The 17,550-nt window shown below is 40.1% G+C and overlaps 1 protein-coding gene across 1 annotated transcript in view; it reads right to left on the bottom strand.

The window, feature by feature from the left end:
• Positions 1 to 1,990: 1,990 nt before the first annotated feature.
• The window catches only part of PNISR (PNN interacting serine and arginine rich protein), a 38,000-nt gene continuing 22,440 nt past the window's right edge, over positions 1,991 to 17,550 (bottom strand). Inside the window, exons 8-12 of the mRNA XM_006118432.3 lie at positions 15,225 to 15,324; positions 14,492 to 14,545; positions 12,944 to 13,114; positions 2,566 to 3,670; positions 1,991 to 2,325 (exon numbers count right to left, since the gene is read on the bottom strand). Coding sequence (XP_006118494.3) covers positions 2,295 to 2,325; positions 2,566 to 3,670; positions 12,944 to 13,114; positions 14,492 to 14,545; positions 15,225 to 15,324 — 1,461 coding nt within the window. The 3' untranslated portion in view covers positions 1,991 to 2,294. The remainder of the gene's footprint in view (positions 2,326 to 2,565; positions 3,671 to 12,943; positions 13,115 to 14,491; positions 14,546 to 15,224; positions 15,325 to 17,550) is intronic.

A 17,550-nucleotide genomic window follows, 5' to 3' on the forward strand; every position in this document is an offset into this window, starting at 1 on the left:
TGGGGTGGCATAAATGAACTTGGATTTTAACAAAGCCCCGTAACAAAACTGGTGTTTCCTTTTCCCTACTGCACAAATCTTATTTTAATCTGTGTCTGTTTAGAACAGGCAGAAGCCTGTACTTGTCAGTGAATAGAACAATATCTAAATTTAGAGTTCTCTTTATTTATACAACTCCTTCATTATATACTTACCAACAGAGTTAAGATCACATTTCCTAAATGTATGAAATTATACCTCACATTATACCTAAGTTAGTTACCTGTTCCATTCAAACATAAGAGAACTCTTATAAAACATGATGAAGTTTAACGTATGTGAATGTCAACGTAACAAAATTAACACCAGTGTACTTCTCGTAATAGATGTTCTGAATATGTTAGTTAGCAAATTCTATGGAATTGTTCAATACAGCAGTAGTACACTCTCTTTATTAGCATAGACACTACCGATATCACAGTTGTGTCAAATAATGTAATTTCTATCATAGGATGTGACAAAATTCCAATTGTTAAGAGTATATGAACCTGTCACTTTTTTTTTTAACTGAATAGATAAGATCTGAAAACCAAATTCAGTGCATAATGGAAGCTGTATTTTGCTGACAAACTTCACTGTAGTTCAATGAAGAAAATATATGCATTCCCAAATGTCTAAATTGAGCCACTAACCAACTCTTTATAAAATTTTCACTCAAGAAAACTGACGGTCTACTAATAGTAGATTGTCTATTATTTTATATTCCAACCAGTATTAGTAGTCTATTGCAAATTTTTCTCTTTTGCTTTGATCAATTATTAGTCTATTCTATATATACACACACACAATTTAATTCTTTTGGATTTGTTTTTTACTAGTTATTGATTTATAAAACAGTGACAAACATGCCTTTATTCACTGCTCATTTACTTTTAAGTATATAGTTTTGTGGGCTTTTGTTTTTAACCTTTGTGGACGCACAAGGCAGCATTTACTTCTGCCTCTAATTTATGAATAAAACTTTGGCAAAGATCTTCTGTAACTGAATCCTACTTTTCATTAAATAGGTTACTTCTTTCAGGGAGATGTCTTTGCAAGTCTAGGTTATAATAGTGTATTTTTTCCCTTACAAGAAATTACTCTTACCTATAACATTTTGAAGATTTCAGATTCACGATGAGTATCCCACCACAACTTGAGGGACAGATCTTAAGCCTTTTCCTTAAGACTGTTTCTTTGTAACAAACAGCATAATGGTGGATATTTCTTGTTTTGCTGTCTGGTCCATATCATCAAGTGATTTTTGGTTTTAAGTGAAGGAAATAAAGACACTGTCTTCTATAGATTATGATACTGCTAAAAACCAAGAAATAGGTTGTGATCTAACCTTATACTGAACTGAAGTAGTCACAACTATACTTACAAAATATCTATAGAGCTGGTGTGTATGCATCTGTGTGCACAATAAACTAGTTTGTCTATTCTGTCAGTTTTCTAGTGCATGACGTATGTTTTCAGTATGATGTCCTTATTCAGAAATTCAGTCTTGCTCTTGCAATAACCCAAATTGTCCAGAATATGCTTTTAAACACAAAACAGAAATCACCGATTGAGGAATATAGTTCCAAAGGTGAACATTTGTGACACATGATCAGTTACTTGCACATATTCCTAACTGGGGCTTGGTTGGGTTTAGCGCATCTCATATTACAGAGTGATCCATATTTTATACACACAGCATCTTACTTTATAGTCCAAGATAGAAGAAGCATAAAAATGTAGACATTTTTATCTGAAGATAAAAAAGTAACTAGAAGTCTACTCCTTTTTCTCCACAGCCAACTAATCTTGATGAATTCAGGGGCAACCCCCCCCCACCCCCATTTACATACTTAGACAAACGATACCCATTCAACTTTTTTCAGAGCACTTTTAAAATTTTATACAAAAGCCAGCTACCTTAAAAAAACCATTTTCTATGTTTTAAACACATAAAATTAAGGTTCAAGAATTTTAAACAAAAATGAACTAAAGAGCTTTATTGACATCACAGTACATTCAATAATTTTAAGTACAGCTGAAAGAGAATGGCATGTTTTATATTCTTATTAAGCACTACTATTTTTGAAAAAATGCAATACAAAGAAATCCTATTATGTATTTAACTGAGCAGCATTTGAAAAAAATACACCTATTTACAGTTTAAAAAAGGAATCTGGTTTCACCTACACAGCCACAATGTGCCTCTATAATGAGACAAGCCTTTAAAACTCATGGAATTTTTTAATGTCACATCACTGGTGCCACATCACTCCTCAGCGTTTACGACGAGGAGGGGTGGTGGACCTGAAAAATAAAGAGAAAAGGGAAAAAGTTAATGGGGCAAAGGCACCCCTAAACTAGACATGCTTTTTAGGCTTAACAATTAGCAATTTTAAAAGACTTTCCAAAATTACTTTTGCCCAAGACAATTATAACATACCAAATTTTATTTAAAAAATACTTTTATATGTTGTACACAGGAAGACGAATAGTAAAAATAAAATAAATAAATAAATCAGACAAAATACTTAAAAAGTATACTACCTTGATCGTGACTTAGACTTGTGTTTGCGGCTTGCCTTCTTACCAGACCTTTGAGATTTCTCCATGGATTGTGACCGACTATGCTTTGATTTCTTAGCCTTCTTCTCTTTGCTGCTTCCTGGTGATTCAGAACTGCTCCTTACACTAGAATCAGAGCCTGAATGTTTTTTACTATCTTTGGTAGAACTTTTCTTGCTTTCCTGTCTAGAATCCTGTCTTAAAATTTTAGCAGACATTGAATTGCTGCGAGACAGAGCTCTTTCACTATCTCTTTTTCTCTTTAACCTACTGTCATCATGATTGCCAGACTTACTGTCTTTTTCTTCTTTTCTTTGTTTCTCTTTTCTTTTTTCCTGGTCTCTCTCCCGTTCTCTGTTTTTCTTCCTATCTTTATCTATGCTCCTACTTCGTTCCTTTTTCCTCTCTTGATCTTTACCATCACCCTTATGCTTGTGCCTATTTCCACTAAGACTTCTATGCTGGTCTTCGCTTTTACGCCTATCTCGACTCCTGCTGCGACTAGCACGACTAGCTCGTCTGTCCCTTGAGTGACTACTGCTTCTACGCCTCTCCCAACTTCTTTCCTGGGAAGGACTATGATTTTTCCGTCTCTCCCCTCTTTCCATGCTATTTCTGCTAGATCTCCTCCTTTCTCTTATCTTTTCCCTACTTCTACTTCTCTCTCTCCTGTTTCTATGAGAATAACTTCTACTTCTACTGCGTCTAATTTTATGTGATGGCGATCTACTGTGACTACGTCTTTTCTTCCTTTTTGGAGAGGAAGACTGTGAAGAACTGCGGCTACTACCTGAGCTCGTACTGTATGATGTACTAGACACAGTACTGCTGCTACTACTGCTTCTACTATTGCTGCTATTGGTACTACTACTAGTACTTCTTGACCTACTCCTTCCTGTTCTCTCTTTTTCTTTAGCCTCTTTTTTGGATTCTATATCTAGTGCAGTTTCACCTGGAGATCTTTTCTTTTCATTAAACACATCATCCTCTGTTTCCTTTACTTCCTGTAGTGCTGAATTGCTATTTTGCTCTTTGTTCATGAATTCATTCATCTCTTTAGCAATTCTTTCATTTTGGAGTTTTTCTTCTGGAAAAGCATATGAAAGAAAAAAAACACAAGTAATGCCACATAATGTGATATAGTTACATGGCAAAAGAACAAATGTGCTATCTTTATTTGCTAAGGATCAAATTTCCAGACCATCTGAATTTTATACAACAATTAACTTGCCACACCTCAATACACCACCATCTTAAAGTTTCAAAATGTGTTTTTTTTTTCAGATGAGGCAAAAATCAATTCCCCCCTCCTTCCTTTCCTTGAGATGCTTAATATTATTTAAGATCTCATTTGACATACAGAATTTAGTTCATACACAGAGTTTTCACAATGATAAAAAGTTGCACCAAATGACCTAATTTTTCTCCTAATTTTATGACACGAGAAGAAGTTATTTCTAAAACCTGCTTTCTGATTTTTTTAAAAAGGCAAAACAGGAAATTTTTTTAACCTTTTCTGATCCTATTTTTATTTATATAACTCAAGCATAAATTTTGGCAAGCAATTAATTCATATTTTGTTTATCTTCTAAATGTATTTGAACTTTGTGCATGGGTAAAAAAAATCATAATTTCAAAGCAATATGTATTCCAGGGTGTATCAACTTTTCATTCCACCCTGAGAAATCACACCTCTAGAAAACACTAGAAGAGATTCTGTATCATTCGTTATTCAGTCATTGGGCTTCTTGTTGAGAGTAATTAGCACTGCTATGGAAAGAGAGGGGGCATGAGAGGTTCTAGTACAGTGTTTCTTAAACTTTTTAAGATTGAGGAACACCAAAAAAAAAAATTTTTTAAATGGGGAACACCAACGATATTTTTTGTTGAGCAAAAAACAAAAAAACACAAAACCAAAACAACCCCCAAACTACTGGGCCTGGGAGACGTGGGGTTCAAAATGCGCCATGATCCCCCCCAGGAAGACTGCCCTAATAACAGTCTGGTACATGGAGCTGAAAACTTAGACCCCAAAAAAGTAAGGATAATAATAAACCAACGTGAAATAAGGTCATGTGTCTAGACAAGAGGGAGGATAGAGGAGTGGATACTGGGGCAGGGTGTCAGAGCAAGCTGGGAATGCGGAGTCTTGGCAGGGGGAGGGGAGTGAGGGTGCGGGGTCTGAGCACGAGGGGGGACACTTACTTGGCTTCCTCAGGGAACGGGGAGGCGGGAGGAGAGATCAATCCCATTTCTCCCCCCTGCCCATGCAGCGGGGAACCCAGCACAGCTGCAGCACCAGGCCAGGGTTCCCACTGGCAGGGCAGAGGCAGGGGGAAAGAGTAGAAACCCCAACCATGCCAGCCTGCACACATGGAGGAGGAGGAGGCTGCGAAGCACCGGAGGCCCTGTGTGACAGGGGCCGTCCTGTGGGCTGGGGGGCAGCCACAGCGGGAGCTGTCTATGAGGTCTGCAGGGGATGGGGGAGCAGAATTTTTTCCACTGATGTACTGCGGAACACACTTTAAAAAACGCTGTTCTAGAGGATATATCTCCATTAGAAACAGAACCAAAGACTAATCTATGTAGAGCTGATCCTAAACAACATTTTTTGAAATAAGAGTGTTTACACATGAGGTTAAACAGGAATAACTCCATGTATAGACAAACCTTCCATGTACCATACTGCTGACAGATCACAGTGTGGACTAGAGATGTTAAATTGCATTTAATCCGCTAATCAAGTAATGATGGAAATTCCATCTAACTACTCAACTAGTCAATAAAGGAAGAAACTGAAGAGCCACAGCAGAGTTAGCTCCTGGCCCCAGAAGGTAACTCCACTGCAACTCTGCTTTTTAAATGTATTGAGAACTGCCAGGCTCTTAATACATTTAAAAAGCAAAGGTGCAGTGTCTGGGACTGGGTGCAAGCCGGGAATCAGCTGATTCTCAGCTTGCAACCCGTCCCCTGCTGCACCTCAGAGACAACCCAACCCGTGCCTCCCCACAGAGACACTGCTGGTGGCTCCTGCTCCCCCCCAGATGCTTCTCTGATAGAGGCAGCAGGGAGACGGGGAATGACTAGTAAAGTCACTACTTGATTACCCAATAAACATATGCTTATCAGGTAGTCAATTAGTCACTTACATCCCTAGTGTTGACCCAAATCAAACTGGTTACATGATAGAAAAAGGTTATATATATCCCATTTCTATTTTTCCCAAATTATTCAGGACTTCCATATGATTTATTTTAAAATTAACAGCAATTAAGCAAATACAATAAATAATTAACATGAATTTTAGAAGAGTTTGCAGTGCATTATACACATTTTAAATATATTAAAGGATTATCATACCATCGAAAATTAATTTTAGAGTATTTTTTTCCTCTTCAATATAATTTTTATAAAAATAACAGAACAAGGCACATGGTCGCATTAAATACATACTGTCAAAAATCTCAGCCCGCCCAATAATCTGTAAGTGCTCACCTTTTCAATTCAATTATAATCAACACTGATATACAGCAATTGAACAACAAGATATGTGTTTCAATTGCACGTTGAATGATTAATGGTTGTCTCAAAATTCTACATAAAACTGAATCTGTTCTACCTCACTGAACACAGATTACAGTTGTGATCCAAAAATGTTCTCAACCATGGTAAAGCACGTCTGTTGCAGTAAAGATTTTTTTGCCCATTTATGATAGGAAACATCCATTTACAGCTCTTTCTGGGGATAACAGTCTGGCTCAACAGTTATGCTCAACTCCATTGTTTGCTTGCTGTGACAACTTAAAAGGCAAAAGTGAATACCCTAGAAGAGAAGTGTATTTCTACACCTGAACGTCAATCTATATTTTTAAAGTCTTTGTATATACTTATTTTAAATTCTTTACTTCAAACCCAATTCAGGACATTTGAGGTAGATGGAAGGATGAAGGAAGCACAACTTAACTTCCACTTTGGTAGTCAGTAAATAATGGAATCATCCATTGAAGGGAAAGGAGTCTGAGGGGAACATGTTAAGGATGCAAAATATACTCCTTAAAATAACATAACAAGGGGTATGTCTCCACTGCCATCCTAGTGAACTAGGGTGGCTAACGTAGGCATTCGAACTTGCAAATGACGTCTGTGATTTAAATATACCGGGCTTCATTTGCATGTTCTCGGGCGGGCGCCATTTTTAAATGCCAGTAGTTCGAACTACCTGCCCGCAGCTACACGTGGCACAGACTAGGTAGTTTGAATTAAAGCTTCTATTTTGAACTACCGTTATTCCTCCTGCAAGTGTAGACATACCCAAGTATATTAAGACTAGTATGTCTGCTTAGACTTTCAGATATCTACAAAATCAAGGAATTCAAAAGTTAAATTATACCATAGAACCTTTTCCAAACATTTCCCATATAAGAAGAAATCCCATTTTATTATTTCAACGATGATCTTTGTTCCATCTTCTTAGGCTGCTTCCCCCCCCCCCACAAAAATAAAAATCAAACATCTCTGAAGTCAATAATCTTATTATATAGCTCAGAAATGTGTGTATCTGCCCATGAGTCCATTTCTTCAAGAACTCCTCCAGAATGGTAAGAGCTAGGACCACCAAAAATCATATGCAGCTTCCCCTTATAACATAAATCAAGGTAAGTGTTTGGTTGTGCCAATACAATGGTATATGCTTGGAATCTGATTGTTTCTCATAAAATGGAAAGGGAGAGGATTGGTAGGAGGGAGTTATAATGTAGTGTAGAATGACCACAGGGGAGCAACATGGAGCCAGAGATGGGGATTGAGACAGCTATAACCCCATTGGGCCAGCAGGGGGCAGCTTTGGAGAAAGGAACAGCTATCTACTATATATTTCAGAGAGTTTGTCTGACATGCACCCCTCCCAACTGGCCATGCCCACTGCAGCAGCAATGGACAGGCACTTCTCACTCGGCCCCATCAGGCTCCGGTGAAGATGGCGGAGGTGATCCTCTCTTCCCAGGCACCCTGTATACTGAATAGGGATGTGAAAGCGTAAACGTATACATTGTTAACCGATGAACCTGGGCTCATCAGTTAATATGCATGGGGCAAGTGGGAGCTGGTGTGCGCAGGGAGCTGGCTTTTACTGTTTCAGAGCATAAGGGAGGGGCGGAGGTAGCTCTGTAGAAGCCCCTCCCTGCTGCATGTAAATGTGTAACCGCTGAAAATTTCAGTAGGTACATGTTACCTAAATACACTCATTGTAACATCCCTAATATTGAACTCCTCCCTCATTCCCACTCCAGAACAATGATTTAAAGAAAAAGAAATCTTGTTTCAATTAAGGACCCAAGCAATTCCAGGTAAATCCTCTTGTTAATGTTATAAACATAGGATTTTTCTAGCTAAAGGCTTGAGTCCACAACTTCAGTATTGCCTTTAAGTGGGGAATATTATATGATGAGCAGAAGACTAAGCAAAAACAGTATTTTTTCCATTTAAATATCCTTAATATGAACACAAATAAAAGTAGGGGAAAATAAATTGAAAATCTAGAAAAATAACAGTTTCTAAATAGAATAAATTTAAAAGCCACATAAAACTGAATATGAGATACATAGATGCAATAACTGTTGTGTTCATGTAAGGTAGTGGTCACCAATCCACCGATCGATCAACTGATTGATCCTGGAGATTCTCCCAATTGATCAAAATCTCTGACAAGAAGGCAGACTTGCTGATCAACAGAACTGCACAGCCAACACTATGTATTTAGGTGCTCTTCCCCACCTGTTGCTCTCTCTTGCAGCTGCTCCTGGGTGGCTGGCTACGCACAGTTGAGAAGGAGCACTGTTGCCACAATGTCCACCTGCCCCAGTATCCCATCTCCACAGAGCAGGGAAGAGAAAGAGGTTGGCCTGACTGGCTCAACTCAGAGCACTCCCTGAGTGTGAGATTGTTCGCATTTTTTAAAAGAGACAGTGCCCTTTCTCTGAGATTTCCTCAGCAGCCAGCCATCTCTCTCCCCCTCCCTCCCGCCCCTGTACCTCACCTTTGCAAAGCAGGGGATAGGAGGACTAGAAGCAGCTGTAGTCTGAAGTCTACTCTGAATGGTGAGTGCGAGCTCATAGTGTCTCTCAAACACACACATACAAAATATCTGGATTACACAGTCTCTTTCGCACTCACCTCCCAACACATACTTGTATTGTTGTTACTGCTCTGTAGTTCCTGTGTTGCATATATATTCTCTGTAATTTTAGTCTTTCAAAGTATGTTATTTTAAGTGTGTTGACTGATGTATGCATTTCATTATAGTATTTATTTCTCTTACACTTAAATTTAATTATTTGAGTAGTAAATACTAGCCTAACCTGTCCTGGCTGGAGTAATTATCTATATGCTAACTTTAAATATAAATAAATAAATATATGTTTGTTTGTTTGTTTGTTTCTACTGGTGATGCCCATTAGCCAGGAATGGGGAACTGCCCTCTCCCAAAGCCAGCACCCTATACTCCCTCCTGCACCCTATCAGTTCCTCCTCTCAAAGCAACTATCCCACATCCCTCCCACACTCCTCCCCATACAAAGCCAGCACCCTGAACCCCCTACTGCACCCCAATACTCTGGGCAGCCCCAAACCCTTCCAAAACCCTGCACCCAAATTCCCTCCCAGATCTTGCACCTTCACCCCCTTACATCCAAACTCCTCAGCTCCAAGCCCGCATGCACTCCTGAACCCCAACTTCATGCCCTAGTACAGTAAAAGAAAGTGAGGACAGGAGACAGTGAGTGATGGGGTGGAGAGGAGGAGTGAAGCAGGGCTTAGAGTAAGGGGTGAGACCTTGGGAACGGGGCAGGCTATACCCTGGTTGCCCTTAAATAAGTGATCCTGGGCACAAAGTTTGGAGACCACTGATTGGGACTGCCTTATAAAGAGACCACCTTTTTTTTTGGACCCATAAAAACACAACTCACACACACCAGGAAAAAGGAAGTGCTCCGGAAGAGTTTTTGGATAATTTTAAATTTAAGCTTCACAAAACAACCCACCTTCTTGAATATTCGACAGTGACAAAGGTTCTATGCTTGCTTATGTTTAACTAGAAGTCAAGCAAGATCAACAATTAATACTATATGTCCTACCCTGACAATCAAATAATATTTCAACATTCCTTTGTTTCAAATTTTTTTTTCCCCTCAGGGAGACCTCTTCTCCCTCCTGTGACCACTATACAGAGAATTTTCCTCCTCTGAATGTATATGCACACATTTTAATGGACCTAGAGAAAGGAATGGAAACTAAATATTAGAATATCACGCCCCTGTAGGACTGGCTTATCCAGGAACAGGAGGAAATGGGCCCACTGACTGGGGTAGGGAGAGAAGTGGTACAAAGGAGGCAGTTGTCCTGGGCTCTTAAATTGCCATTGGAGCACTAAGCAGCACACTCCAGGCAGTGCCAAGGGTTGGCTAGGAGAGCAAGAGTGCTACGAGTTGCTGTCCCCAACCCTGGCTCTTCCATTGCACCCCTTCTGGAAGCACAGAGTGATTTCAATGCCACCTTGCCCAAAGGCCTGGCAAGGCTGTAAGCCCCCCCGGGAGGAAATAAATATGCCAGTGGTGACTTTGTTCATGTCATGCCCCCATCAGATCCCAACTGAAGTAATAAATTTACTACAACTAAATGATTGGTAAACATTATTTTTCCAGTAGATCGCACCCTGAAACTTAAGTGAGCCTCTGACCCATGCACATACTCATCACGATAGCTCTCCAATCAGGAAACAGAGATAACCAAAGCAGATTTTCTTGTGCTGTAGCCATCATGTATAAGAGGGGAATTAATATCCAAAGTGAAAAGAGAGGTAAGCCAGTGAGCGCACTACTCAAGGATATCATGTTCTCCGAAGCTAAAGTTGGAGTGACTGAATGTGAAAACAGGCACTGACATCAAGTTATGAAAACACACAAGTAAACATATCTAATTGAATAATCTGATGTCTTGAAATAAACGCCTTAGATACTCTAACTAGGAAATCAAGTATCAGAGGGGTAGCCGTGTTAGTCTGAATCTGCAAAAGCGGCGAGGAGTCCTGTGGCACCTTATAGACTAACTGAAGTGTAGGAGCATAAGCTTTCGTGGGCAAAGACCCACTTCGTCAGATGCATGGAAAATGTTTTCTGCAATGGGGCAAGGAACTTTTGGCTGGTATGAGAACCCAAAAATCCAAAGGAACGTCTTACTATTTGAGTGAACAAGTGTGTGAATGCAGGGGTCTTGCAGAATTCCTTTATTTTGACTTGCTGAATCATGGACAATTGAGTGTCCTAAGTTAGATTGAACTCTTATGTGTGTCACTTTATTCAGATTTAGAATAGAGTGGACCCCAACTGGCTCCTTAGACTACAAGAAACAGTGAATATAGCTCTACATCTGCTTTAAGAAACTGCATATCCTGGGTCTTATTTTATTCAAGGATTGAGCAGTCACAAATCAGTCCAACTTTCAACAGTTTGAAAAACAGTCCCTCTGGCTGGAGGACTGCCTACGGATATTAAATTTAGGTTATTTTAAATAATCAAGTAGTCGACATAATTTTTATCAACTACTCGATAGTGGAAGGCAGCCCCTTCTGAATGGTCCTGGCTCACTTCAGGACCAAACCCCACTATACCTCTGCAATTTAAAAATGCAGTAGAGGCAGGCTGCCTGACTCCTACTGCCTTTTAAATTGCAGAGTCACAGCATGGTTTGGTCCCGGAGTGAGCCAGAATTGAGTGGGGCTGCCAGACCAGCCAATGTCCACGTAGGGTCCCATCTTCCTGCTGGGACCCCTCACAGACAGGGATGCTGCTGGAGCAGCCTCCCCAGCCCCCTCCCACTGCTGCCTCTGATAAAAGGGGGAGAGGGGAGGGAAGAGAGAAGAGACACTGCTGAGGGAAACCAGCTTTTAAGCTGGCTCCTGTTTCCCTCCCTCCCTTGCTGCCTTTGATATTGAGGCGGGGGGGGGAGGGAAGGAAGAGAGAGAGAGAGGTAAAAAGCAAGTAGTCAACTTGACTACCAGATAAGTTTAAGTTTATCCGGTAGTCAACTAATCAACTACTCTCTTACATCCCTAGGACTGTTCAGCTTTTCTTTGGCCTGGTCTATGCTACAGCGGAAGGTCAAATTAAGATACAAATGAGGATAGCTGGAGTCGAAGTATCTTAAATCTCATTTCCTCGCTGTCCACACACAGCAGGAGGGCGACTGGAGTGTTCCCTTACTCCCTGCAAGGAGCAGGAGTACCGGTACTGATGGGAGCATCCTCCAAGTTCAATTTAGTGGGTCTATTTATACCCGCTAAATCAAGCCCCAGAAGATGGATTGCCACAGCATCAATCTTTCACTTAGTGTAGAAGTGCCCTTAGAGACCCAAGTTAAGTCTGTCTGTGGTGTCAAAAGCAGCAAGAACCAAAGGTAAACAAGCAACCTAAAAGTCTAAATATCCACAAAGAAGCATTCTATGGTAATCTAGCACTAATGAAATGAAAGAAAAATTCTGCTAAAATAAATCAGGGAAAGGGGCAAATCCCCCCAAAATCATAGCTTCTATAGCTACCAACTTTTCACCATTTAGAGACAGAACCAGACCGTCCCTTTGAAACAGTGAGTGACATCACAAGCATTTTTTTCCCATGTATTAAGGATCTATGTACAAAATTCTTCATCTGCACAAACTCTTTTCTTCACACACTAGTAAGCTGACATACACCCACTGGCAAAGAGGTTTGCAGAATGGTTCTCAACTTAAGAATACTTTGTAAATCTATACTATTTTAAAGCTCCTTGTGCAAAGCAGTGCTTGTCATTCCCACGTGACGAAAAACCATAAGGCTTCTCTTCTACTTTAAAGAACAGAGTAGAAAAGGTTTCACATAGGTGCTGTACATACGGGTGAATTTTACCCTCTCTCAGGATTAACCTATTAAAGGAATTTACTTTTGAAAATTATCTGTACAGCCCTGCACATACACAATATGTATCCACAGCCAATCTACAAAAATGGCTTGTGGATATCCATGATATGCAGGGTTCTATCCACTGTAATTTATTCTTTTAAAACTGAGAAAATAAACAGCCTATAAAGAATATAAATAATGGATTTTATAAGCATAAAAAAAACCCCAAACCAAACCAGTCTTCGGCAAAGTATTTCACATTTTTTATCAAACCTTTAGAATTGAGGAACATCACTTTTTACACATTTTAGTCTGAATATCTACATGTATATTTCGATATGTCTTCATCTATCTAACCACCCCAGACATATTCTACTAAGATGTAAAAAGTAAGCATGTGTATATTTCAGGAACATATTTAGGTGACTTACCTTCTAACTGTTTTTCTAGTAATAGTTGCTGTTCTCTCTCTTTTCTCCAAAATGCTTCCTGTTTTTGCCTGATTCTGTGTCGTAATTCCTCATCATCAGTATCAGATGATTCAGAGCCTCTATCACTCCTCTCATCTTCACTGTCTCCTGATCCATAACCACCCAGTCCACCTGCGTGCATAAAGCCCAGTCTATCACGAGGAAAGATTAAGCCTTGTTCTTAATATTTCTGTGGGGCAAAGAGGAGAGTACATTGCCCTTCTTTCACTTGCTCTTCTCTGAAGAAGCCACTTATTCTGAGGGAAGTGCCATTGCAGGTTGACTGGAGTATTCAAGGCCCTCATTTCTGTACTGAAGCTTAATATCTGGTTTTACTCCTGGAACAGCTTGTCTCTATTGCTCAGCAAGCAACCACTGTGACCATGGCACTTTTCTCATTGTATGGAAGGGCAAAAAATAAAAAAGCTCCATATGGAGCCAGTAACAATGCCTTCCCATGTAGTAGCAGGCGCACACACAGAACAGTGAAATGCCTGGGACACTTCCCCTGAAGTCATCTCTGCAATGACTTCAGCAGCCTTCCTTCAGTTTCCAGGGCTCAGAATTCATGAATGCCATATCAACTTTTCTACTGAGATTTAGAAAATACTGTACTTTAAAAGGTACAGAGATGGAATAAACATGGACTTCCCTCACTGCTAAAAGACAGATCTGAATATATCGTGGACTGATACAAAGAAACCTTAAACATCTGTCGCAAAGGCATTTTACTCCCCCCCCCATTTGAGGGTCTCAATCTTTATTACAATTAGTTTTAAATGATCTGAATAATTGGGACAGAACATTTCACTTCATGTAAAGGAGTTCAACAAAGTTCAAACGTGTGATAAAATGTCAGTGATCATGTGCTGTTCTATTGCTACTAGATTATGCAAAGATGACAACATTGGGAAAGAGCTTTTCCTATTGCAGGTCAGAGTGCAATTCTACATTTCACATTCTGTACATCTTCAAATTGACAATTGTGGATATGGGAGCTTACATAAGTGTGTAGTTTCTCAATGAAAGCATACATTCTAAACATTTTAATAGTGGTTTTTTTTGCAAACCAGAGCTTTACATTTTTATCAATTATATTGTCAACTGTTACCCAATGCTAACATTGGCTGGATCAAAACAGGAGCAATGCATAAAAATACTCATCTTCCTTCAAAAACATTGTAATTTGATCCTGTTAAAATTAGCTATCAAGTAAACTATCTAGCCAAAAAAATAAGTGTACTTCTGATGTGTTTATCTAGTTTACAAACTTAGATAAAATATTCCGATATGCTACTCATATGATTAGTTCCTTATTCCACAAATTATCCCACTGAGATCTAGGGGATGACTTGTAAAGTAAGGTCCTATCCAACATGAATAAAGGTAGCAGAAAGATCTTTCATTATTGCAGTAATTACAACCTAGATTCAAAACACAATTTCTGGAAATGCAAGACAAGAGTGATCTCCCCCTTAAGCCCCTCTCAAAAATAAGCAACATACTTACCGAGCCCAGTGAGGGAAGCCAGTGCACTGGACTGTGCCAGCTGTTTTGCAGGAGCTTTGTATCACATCAACAACAGGAACAACATGTTAACACAAATAGCCACGATTTCATAGTCATGAGAGTCTATGGTATTGTTAAATCTACTACTATTGCTGTTTTTTGGAGGGAGAGAAGAAACATTAAAAACGTATCATCCATTTAAAACCAGTCCTAGATTTTCTCACCATGTAAGAGTTTCACATTATAAATGTGAGTTAACAGTCACTTGCACACCACAAATCTGTATCATAGATCCGTCTCCAACTTACAAGCATCTGTATATATATTTCAGACACCAGTATTTACATATTCAATTTTATTCATATTATATCAATCACCTTCTGTTGTATATAGAGTAGCTTGTTAACAGTGAAAGAAAATGAGCTACATGAGGATTCATATTTCTCTTTTCATTTCTGATCAACTAAAAGTTTGAGATAAAATGACAGCATAAAGAGATATCTACACTGCAAAAACCATTAACACTAAATAAATGAATGATATGAAAGAAATGGAATAACTGAAGTAACTCACAATACAGTGCACAAGACAACAATATATGATACTGGATTTGAGCTCTAGTAAGTCAGATGCATTATATTTTGATTGATCTTGGGAACAGTTGCTATGGAATAAAATTTTCTAAAAACATGCAAATATTGAATATTCACTGAACAAACTGAAAAGAGCATACCTTTAGTTGCTTTACGATGTACATCTTTGGCTACATAATAAATTTCTTCATTTGTGACATCTAAAAGAATCTCTGTCAGCAGCAGTTTTGTTAAGAACATCTGAAGAAAATAATTTTAAACACTGGAGGTAAAGAATTTGCACCATATTCTACATGCTGTTACACATATGCAAGCCCACTGCTTTGTATGGGTATAAAAAAAATTTTTTGGTTCCTTTATTTTTTCTAGTTAAAAGCAGGACTAGAAATCATGTCCAACTGAAAAAAATCAGAATGGTCTGTACTCTCACACCAACCTATAATCATAAGCAGGGCTCGCCAAGCGTCAACGAGCCCTGCTCGCCAGCTGCACTGAAGCGCACACTTCGCATGCACAGACTGCGCTGCATGACCGCACCGGGCTAAAATCTACTCGCTATGGGTGAGTAGATTGCAGGGTATGAAATCCCATTAATACAAATTGCACAATGACTTTATTTTAATGAAATTAAGTGGATGCACAAGACTTCAAAGGTTTGAGGCATTAACACCAGCACTTCACTTGTATAGGGCTCAGAAAGAGACAGAAAAACCTATACAAGTCACCTGCAAAAGTTTCCTATAGGAGGGTATGTCTAGACTGCATCCCTCTGTCGGCAGAGGGATGCAGAATAAGCAGGTCAACATTGCAAATGAGGCAGGGATTTAAATATCCCACGCCTAATTTGCATAAAAAGGGCCGCCACATTTTGCCAACTCAGCAAAACGTGGCGGCCATTTTTATGCAAATTAGGTGCAGGATATTTAAAACCCTGCCTCATTTGCAATGTCGACCTGCCTAATCTGTATCCCTCTGCTGACAGAGGGATGCAGTCTCGACATACCTGGAGATAGAGACCTTCTAATGGGCATAATGGCCATACTGCATAATTTGCAATTAAAGGCATACGGGGAAACAAGCTCCCACTTCTCATTGTGCAAGGCCACAAGACACTAACTTCAAATAATTAAAACATTTTAATAGAAAAGTTGCTGCTGGTTCTAGGAGCAATCTTGCTATTCTTGCGCTTCAAGAAGCTATATTTTTAGCAAAATTTTCAGAGGGGTTGGAATGCTAGAATAACTTCTAAGTAGGGATGTTAAAATACATATATTTGTGTAAACATGTAACCCCCACCCCACCTAAGTTTCCTGTAAGCTGCACACCTGCTGGGCCTCACAGCTATTTTCTGAGCCCCACTCAGAGGTTCAAAGCTCTAGTAAAGGCAGGGAGCTCAGCTAACCGACAGGGGAAAGGGGTCCTAAAGAGCAGCTAAACAGAGCTAGCTAAGTGCTTGAACTGAAGATCCCAGAGCAGGTAAGCATGAGATAAAAAGAGATTAGGTGGTGGGGGTGGGGTGAGTAAATTATTTAATTGGCTTGGAGGGGTGGAGTCAGAGGGGAGGGGAGTTGGAGAGTCCCATGTGCAAGAAAGGGGAGAGAGAAAGAGGCAGAAGCCTAGCAGTCTCATCAACACTCTTGGGCTCGGAAGGGAGGTAAGAGGCTGACTTCATGGAGTAGGTGGGGGAGATAGTGGGTGGGTGTGTGCTGGCTTAGGGGTGAGGTGTGGATAATTTGTTTAGCTGGGAGTCAGAACAGGATCAGCACAGACTGCTGGTGCCTGCTAATCTGAGAAGCAGGATTTTATCCCAGCCCCCAGTGGGGCTGATGGGAGCATATTGCACAGAGGTAGGTGGGGGAAAGGGAGGGGAATGATGGCATTTGTGCAGTGAGGTGGAGGCTGAGGGCAGTTTGTTTGCGATGTCCTCCAGATTTGCTGCTGGGAAAGCAGGTTGTGTGGTGTGTGGGTGTGTGCCAGGACATTTGCATGATTACATTTCAAACAAAGTTTACATAGGTGTTAATAGCTTAACCGTCCTGCCTCCTGTGGGCCCCCCTCCTCCGATACAGAGGCAGCGGGGGGATATAACCGTGCTGGTTAACCAATAAGCCCAGGCTTATTGGTTGACCGCGTAGATGTGTGCATGTTCACGTCCCTACTTCCAAGAAAGAATGACAGAATTATTTGTGGACGAAGACCACTGAGTTGGACAAAAATACATGAGTATATTGTGTTGCTCTACTGCTTATCAGCTAGCTACCAACTTCACATATATGGTAAGTGCGGCAGCGGGGTGGAGGCAAAAGCCAGCTTCCCAGGAGCATCAGCTCCAATGGATTGCCTGCCCACTGTCCCCAGCCAGCTCTCCTTGAGCACCAGCTTTGCCTGTCCCCATTGCATTGCTACCTCTATTAGAGGCAGCAGTGCAAAGCTGGGAGGGGGGAAAAGGTTGTGTGGGGAGGGGGA

The sequence above is a fragment of the Pelodiscus sinensis genome, chromosome 3 (assembly GCF_052426305.1).
Source record: "Pelodiscus sinensis isolate ZL-2025 chromosome 3, ASM5242630v1, whole genome shotgun sequence".
Taxonomy (NCBI): domain Eukaryota; kingdom Metazoa; phylum Chordata; order Testudines; family Trionychidae; genus Pelodiscus; species Pelodiscus sinensis.